General features: G+C 45.2%; 1 protein-coding gene across 5 annotated transcripts in view; it reads right to left on the bottom strand.

Annotated features, from left to right (window-relative positions):
- Positions 1-1275: 1275 nt before the first annotated feature.
- LOC144174193 (polyunsaturated fatty acid 5-lipoxygenase-like) overlaps positions 1276-8262 on the bottom strand; it is a 72532-nt gene continuing 65545 nt past the window's right edge. For all 5 annotated transcript variants that reach the window (XM_077702729.1, XM_077702726.1, XM_077702728.1 and 2 more), the window contains exons 13-17: positions 7149-7254; positions 6996-7087; positions 5095-5274; positions 3615-3778; positions 1276-1607 (exon numbers count right to left, since the gene is read on the bottom strand). In XM_077702729.1, the coding sequence (XP_077558855.1) occupies positions 1493-1607; positions 3615-3778; positions 5095-5274; positions 6996-7087; positions 7149-7254 (657 nt within the window). In that variant the 3' untranslated portion in view covers positions 1276-1492. The remainder of the gene's footprint in view (positions 1608-3614; positions 3779-5094; positions 5275-6995; positions 7088-7148; positions 7255-8262) is intronic.

The raw sequence follows: 8262 nt of genomic DNA, 5'->3' as shown, positions 1-8262 counted from the left end.
TGGCCCTAATTTTTTGTTCGAAATTGCGGTAAAACTGAGATGCCTGGAAAGAAATTCGGCCACTCGTCTTCTTAAAAACACGCTACAAATTGAGAGTGTGAAAACCAGTAATTGTAGCTTGTTATCAGAGAAAACTCATGGCCGGTCAGTTGTGATTCTTGTGTCAAGCAGAAGCTCCACTCTGTACCGGAAAAACCGTGACAGGAGGAAAATAAGCAGGGTAACTTTGTCACACGGGAGGCAAGGAAATCTGGAAGCATTTTGCCGGGCTTCCCTCTGCTTATTGTTAAGCCCAGAAGGTCTCCCCTATGGAGAGGGAACCACTCCTACATGACACTACGTTCTCGCTCTTTCTCTCTCTTACTTGACACACCGCAAAACTTCGACCCCCCCCCCCCCTCGACAAAAAAAAAAAAAATCCCCGCGCACTTTAAGGGCACACGAAAGCTAGCGCTGCATGCTCTTATGCCTCATGAACTTGACCCCAAGGCTGACTGGATTCACGCGCTGGGAAGCACTCACTGTATCCAGACTACGTATGTACCGTCACAGCCCTCAGATTTGAACGACGCGGCATGTACTACTCCGAAGGAAACGACCGGCACTACTCCGCGAGAGCTCAGGCAATTTAAAACCGCTTATTTTGGGCTCTTCCGGCCGTATACTTGAACGCTATTACGCACTAAAAAGGGCTTTGGCACCAGAGTCTAGGCGAGCCGCCGGACGGCAGCTTCAACCATTGTGGGCCTTACGGGACATGCGATTTTAGAACTCAGTTAAACTCAGCGTCATGTTGTCTAGACTAGGTAAAAGGTGGGCCATTAAATGCTTTCATTCTGAATAAGCAGCAAGATAGTTTTGATAGCGTGGCCGGCATGTTTGACACTAAAGTGCGGTGCGTTCGAATCTTATCTGCTCACCGCCTTTCACAACGACTATTTACCAACAGTGTACATTAGAGCAGCGTCGTTACGAAAAATTTCCTAATTTTAGAGTAGGTTGTCATCAGTTCCATTCAGTGATTGATTGCAAAATCAGTGGCAAAAAAAGAAAAAAAACGTTCATATGCACACTATTGTAAATCTCGTGCCTTGCAAGAACTGTTTGAGACACCTTCAAGCAGAGTAACGCGTAAAAAAAATAACCGTTTCAAGTATAACAAGCATTAGGTATAAGCTGTCATGCGAACTTGCTATATACATAGGCGGGGATGCTCAGAGAATTGGCAAGATAGCGAAAGAAGGGGGGTGGAGGGGGGAACATTAGACTTAGTGAGACGTTGACAAAAGTATGTTTATTTCACTTTGGTATTATTTCGAAAAAGTGAAACACGCGATTTTCTGGTAGGCGATAAGATAACGCAGCTATATACAATAATGACGCGTATTTAAGAAACACCTGAGCCTTGACTGGGGTTGTCGAGTTGGATGTGAGTGATTAAATAATTTCAGGATGACTTTGTGCGGGATCTGTCTTGAGAAGCAGATAGTGCTTAAATACTGATGGAGTTGGGGACGATTTCCGGATCCAAGTACGGGTACGGAAGATCCCTGCACGAGTTCCTTTTCTTGATGTCGTCGCTGATCAACTTCAATTCTTCTCTGAACCTGAAACGACGTAGAAGGCAGAAACGTCAACCAACCTTTGTTCGGGTAAATCCCTAACCTACGAAAAAAATCATCGTATTCTTATCCAGTCTACGAGTTCAATGCTGTGTGAATACGGCGTGGGCGTCCGTCTTTGCGTTAGTTCTAATACCCCTCAGAAGCAATAAATTAGCATAGGTACTACCCTTTACTTTCACTATAGTTAGTATTTCCATTATATGGTAGTGAAGCAAAGCATTATTAGCAATAGCAATCAAAAACGTCTTGGGAAAACAGTTTCACAGCAAGTAAAAGATATTTGCTCCAAAAAGTAATACATTTCCTTCGTTCGCGAACAACGATGCTCTCCAAATAAGCTTTTTGATGGCAGCATCCCCAACGGCGCATAATTTCACGTTCTAATAAAGAGTAAATCGAAATATATCATGCCAAAGACTCTATTTGTGGTTATAATTCTGGATAAAGGCGTGATTGAAGGTCATTGTGGACTGCTGAACGGCATGTTTACAAGGACGGCATAGGCTCAGATTGTGAGGACGCTCGCTGACGATCTGGCATGACGAGAGTAAATGTGAGGGAGCCTGACAATCCGTCCAGCCTTGATTTTGATTACAAGTGAGTCTCAAAATGATTAGCCACCGTCAATGTGAAAAATAATCAAAAATTTCCGTGGGTGCGAGCTTGAGTGGGACCATTAGTTCAGGAACCATTTTAGAGGGAATCCGGGGTTGGGGGACGTGTTTTTGTCGAAGTGAAGGAGTGAGTTCTGTGCGATGAAAAATACTTGGGAGCAAGGGAACTATGCGGAAATAGGTAGAGCGCCGAAATACGGTAAAACCCCTTCATTGCGCGACCACTATATTTCGGGAATTCCTGAGCTTGAAGTTGGGGGCTCGATGAGGAATCGAAGTCACAGAAGCTTACTGCCTTTCATACCTTGGAAAAATGTGTGCACAGGTCCCTTTTGCAATTTATTTTCTAAAAAAGTGCCTCTTCAAAAGAACGTGGTTTGTAAGGCCTTAGAGCTCCCGTCTACCGTTTTTTGCTCTTTTAAGGCGTGTACAAAATCAACAACAAAGAACAAATGCAAGGACACCTCGCTAACTTGAAAGCAAGCGGTTTCCAGAACAACGGGCATGCCACGACTTAGGGTAAAGTGAACACCTGTTCTTGAACACTTTGAATTTCCGTTTAGGAGTAAACCATCCCCACCAGAACAAGCACCTTGGATCGTCCGCTGACTCAAGAGCATTGCAGCTGAAAGCTTCCGCGAAATTGTTTTTCGCCACAAAATCGCTCCCAAATACGATGTTGAGCAATGTTCTCAGTACGAATATAACTAGGGGTAGCCAACCAACTCTAATTCACTGAGACGCCACATTCGAAACGCTAAAAGCCGCAGCACGGCCCCCTGGGCTATCTCCTTGATTGATTCTTAGGGCATTTTTGTGTTTATAAAACACCAATGCTGCATATACTGCATAGAATTAAAATTGCATTGGGCCACATTTCCATTGGGATTAAACGCAACTCTGCCGGAGATCATTTATGACCTGTGCAACAAACAACAAAGACGTAATTACTCATTGCACTGTAGTTTAGTATAACGCTTTGAAGTGCACGCGACCCTAAACTTCGTGGGTATTCGAAACAGCGAAAATCGCGAAAATTGGGGGTGTGCCTTACGCGTAGGCGTATGACCAAGACAGCCACTGTGGAACCTATCATAACAGCCATTCAGGAGCTCAGCAATTTGTCCTAAAGACATATTCTAGAGGCTATTAAATTTTTTAGCGTAGAAATGTTTAAATGGCATGGTTAAGACGCGATGACTGCAACCACTTTTTTACATTCATTGGCTATTAAGACTTTCCTGAGGCACTTTATTATTTGGCTTTATGAAACATTGCTGGCAACATTTAAAAATTCGTGCACCGAAACCATCCTTCATCACAGTCAAAACGAGACAAAGGGCTCAATAAAGGAAGGAAGTGCTGCTCGTCTTACTCGTCGGCGGCCTTGATGGCGAAGGGCTCGTACATGTACTGCACCTCGAAGTCTCCCAGCGAGTTGGTTCCCTTGCTGCTGAGCAGTTTGGTGATGATCATGCTGTCCAGAGTGGCCTGCTGTGACGGCAGGGCGGCCACGATATCCGCTTCCGTCAGCGCCCTCTGCGCATCGGTCAGGGGCTTACGTTAGGCTCGTAGACGGCCCAAGGTAAGTCGTAATGAGTCTGTGCGTACATATACGGGCCGTTGGCCCCCGTTACTGGATCTTTCTGCTGCGGCGAGTTGGTTGTGGAGGTATTTATTTTGGCATTCCACAAATTGGCTTTCTCAGCAAAAAGTATGTTTGGGTTTTAACCCCTGTTTATTTATTTTTGATTGGCTGCAAACCTGGCATAGCGTAGCTGGAGCGGGTGTTGTTCTCCGGGTTATTCTTTTTATATTTTGGAGGGGGGGGGGCTACATGGTAAAACAATTGGAAGAAAATAATTGGGTGCTTCGGTCGCGTTTTTGCTACCTCTTACAATCACAAACGAGACGACGCCATTTTCAACTCAGCGTTGTCCCTTACAACGCAGCTTGCTTTGAAAATGACGATCCTGGGTTGCGAATACCGCAATTGATCCAGACGGAGTAACCTATTAAACAAATTTGCAATGCAAAGTTTCTGTTTGGGAGGGCTGACGCGGTGAACTCTGGACTGTGGTACTACAAACGTGCGTCGTTAGCGTCTAGCTCTATGGCCTGTGACGCGGTAAAATTCGTCTCTTATTTTTCATTTTCGTTATTAGTTTACGTGAGGACTTCATGGAAGGCTTCCCCACGTGACCCCATTCCGACAATGTCGTCGTCTGTCAGGGCTTGCAAATGGGTTCATCGCTTACTATGTGAGCGTAGCCAGAGAGGTTAACGTCGTCAGCAAACCGCGCATTTCTTGCGGTATGACCTCCCGGTATGTAGCGTCAGCTTCTGCTGTTCTTGCTACCCTACATTGGTCGTTGCGTAAACCGTCGCCAGTTGTTGCCGTAGTGAACTTAGCCCTACGCCCTCACCAGCAAGTTCATCACACTAATCCACATGGTATCGTAGTAATGCCCCCAGTACGAAGTGATGGCATATGGGCCTTTTTTATTCAAGGAGTTTATCTATTTTATAAGCTTTATGAGCTATCTACGTCGCTCTCTGTCGTACCAACTGCACATGCCTCCTTCAAGATGGCTGAATACTCTTCAAATTACCGCCAGTGGTATCGGCTTTCGAGCGAATTAAAGGGTTGCGTTCATTTCTGCCTCTATGCAGCGTTGGCTGGACCGCGGTTGCTACTTGGAACATTCAGAAACTTTGGGTTTAGCCGGAATTGATGAACTAGTTGTAGATTAACGACCTCAGAGTGGGGTACCTTCGCCGATAAACTAAAGTGGCTAGCTGACTCGAACTTCATCGTCCCAGTGGTTGCTTTAGTAACGCACACACAGACACACCTTGTCGGTGGGTGGCGCGTTGTAGAGGAAGGCCGGGTAGTTTGGAGGAAACGCGTACTCCTCGTACTGCTGGAAGTTGGCCGCCGCGTGTCCCACGCTGCATTGCGAGATGATGGCCGAAACGGTGTCGACCACCTGGTCCACGCTGGTGAACTTGCCGTGCTCTTCGCCGGGCACGCCCTGTAAAGGAGGCAGGCGACACGTACCAGATTAGGCAACTTACGAATTTGCGATGTAAAACGATGCGTATACTTATTGAGGAGTAAGGTGATCGTGTAAATTTAGGTGAGTTAGGTGATAGGTGATAAATGCGTAGCCTAGAATTAACCTCAGTACAAATTACATCTTTTGAGTTGTGTTTGTTTAATATGGTTTATGCTATTGTATTTGCTTTTCTGTTTGTTAGTTGTAAGCTAATGAAAATTTCTGCATCAGGGCAAGGCTCGTAATGTGTAAACTGGAAAATGCTCATGTTCATGTTTTTATCTTCATTTGCAGAAATATTCAGTGTTACTTTGTTGAAACTGATAAGTACACATCTTCAAGATTTACTTTCTGCAATATGCTGCGAGTTACCGTGATAGAACTGTTGAATATATTAACAGCATTGATGTATTAACGTGGGAAGGCAACCGGGACCCCGTAAGGTGGTTTTTTGCCTGTAGCCCTGGTCTCCAGTTACACTGTTGCTGTTGAAAAAATAAAGAAAAAAACGCAGGCGTCGCCGCAACCAAGTTCACACTGAGCCGCGAGAAAACGAGAAGAAGAAGAAGAAGAAGAAGAAGAAGAAGAAGAAGAAGAAGAAGAAGAAGAAGAAGAAGAAGAAGAAGAAGAAGAAGAAGAAGAAGAAGAAGAAAAAAAAAACCTATTAATTTACGTGTTATGTGCACTTATTTTACTGAACATATTCATAAATACTCCGAGGAAAATAAACGAGGAAATATTTATGTATAAATTGATTACAAGCAAAAAATTATTCCCTTTTCAAAATTGCCACTTTGAAAATCTCACAACACCTTCAATCCGTAAAAGTAGCATTTCGTCAGAAACAAAGCAAAACGTAAACTTTCGCACCGACAGGGAACACTACAGAAAGGCAGACAGGGGATGTGTTACAGACACGCACGATTAATTGCATCTTGTGGCGAAATTACAATTTTTCCAAGAACTCATGTTTTACAGATGTCTGTGAGCGTTTTGAGTGAAAATCATCTGAAGATATTTGTTTAAGGCAATAGAAGACGTATTTTTCAGACATCAAGATTTATTCAAAAATATCAAGCAAATTTGCTCAATACTGAAATCTACAGTTTTCGAAATTATGAGCCATAGAAACGACTTCGTTAGTCGCAACATAAGTGTCATGCAGCGCTGAATTCATTTACGTACATTTGAGACCAAGCACCTTGTTCGCTTCTAGAAGCGAAGGCATGAGGTCTTTGCCCCACCTGGCTCCAGACAAAGAGAAGCAGCGTCCTTGAGGACAAATTACTTTGCGTGTCCTTTTCAAGGCCGCATAACACTGCTTGCGTGCCTATCCACAGAGCGCAGACAGGAACACTCCCCGACCCACTCGCCACAGGTTGTTATTAGTCAGTTTGGTGAACGGAGATAAATGTGCCCGCCATTGTCTGAGATCGTGTCGACGCGTCAAAAAACCCGGGGGTAGGGGTTACTTTCTGCACCTTTCTTGTTCACGAAGGACATCCAAGCAATCATTTATTGTGAGAACAGTGAATTAAAATACCACGTCCACGCAATCATCCACAGTACGCCTGTAAGACAATAGAAATAGGTCCCCAACTCGCTTCTTCGGATTCCATGGTCTCAGACATGCGCCCGGTGGCGCTTAATCTGCACCACTCATAAATTGACGGCGCGGAGAAAAGGATGACACCTGCCTTGAGGCCAACGCCCGTCAGGTGGCGCTCCTTGATGAGCTCGTCCCTCCACATTTGCAGTTCGTAGTCGTTCTCCAGCTTCTCCGGTGAGTCTGCGTTCATAAGGGAGGGTTTTAAGCGATACTCCCCAACGTAAAGCACGCTCCCACATACCGTAGTAGTAGTTGACCACTTTAGCCACGTACGTCCTGATGGCCGCGTAGATGCGGATGGCGTCATCTCGGTACGGATACCAGGGCAGCACGTCCGGACTTAGCACCTGTGAAGTACCACACCAAAGGGCGTGGTGTTTTATTAGGCCTGTTTGTCTCCGAAACGAATGGAACGTTTCCAGGCTAACTTAAACGATGGGAGGAGTGAAGATTATTACGAATGTATGATAAATACAGCTCAGTGCGTTCTCAATTCCAGATAGTCGACATCCCTTTGGCGGGTTCACGAATAAAATAGTTTCCTGCTACGTAATACTTGGATTTAATGTTTTAAGAGCCAGTTCTAAATCGTAGTTGCTTACGTTGATTTCGACCATATTGTTGCAGGTGATATGCCCTTGGTCGCAGTGCACAGATTTTATGCGTATCTACTTGCGTTTCAGGCTGGATCTATATCCCTCTAACTCTTAGCCTGTTCTTTTCTGTTCATAGCACGGCTATTTTTCAGTGTACACAGGTCACACTAAGTGCAGGATAGATATGGTATACTCACTGAAAAACCCTGGCTGCATTAGTATAGCCAATGCTAGTTAAAGGAATTAGTCCCGTGATCTAGCGATCTGTCTGCCTATTAACACAACAATCCCTACTTGCAGCGATTGTTATCCCCTTGTTTCTCGCACCGACAAGGTGAAAAAGTGGTGACAGTTTTACGCATGTCTTAAATAGGACTACGTTCTCATCACAATTCATATACCCACTTAAAAGAGCCGGCAACACCGACTTTTCCTCATCGCTGTCTACAAAATTCCTCGGGACACTTAAAGGGACCCTGCAGCACTTACCATCGACTACTCGGAATGTTGTTTGGGGTAAAGTCTTTTGTCCCAGCAATCTCCTCCCGCAAGAATGATGAAAATCCGTTCACTATCACCGAAACTGCGCGCGATGAGAAATCGCGCATAATGGTTCCCCCTGAACTCGACCGCGGACAACGCGACGAAAGCTGCGCGTTCTCTCCCGGAGAGGGGGCGGCTCGCGGCGTTCTCTTCGGCGGCTTTCCATTATCACAGGCCGGGGAGTTTTCACCTTTTCACCGCAACGTAGAGGGGCCT

Source organism: Haemaphysalis longicornis, unplaced genomic scaffold (genome assembly GCF_048455015.1).
Source record: "Haemaphysalis longicornis isolate Haplotype H1 unplaced genomic scaffold, Haemaphysalis longicornis Haplotype H1 scaffold_3, whole genome shotgun sequence".
Taxonomy (NCBI): domain Eukaryota; kingdom Metazoa; phylum Arthropoda; class Arachnida; order Ixodida; family Ixodidae; genus Haemaphysalis; species Haemaphysalis longicornis.
Note: the sequence above shows the minus strand (reverse complement) of the source record. Positions and strands in the feature narration are given on the sequence as shown.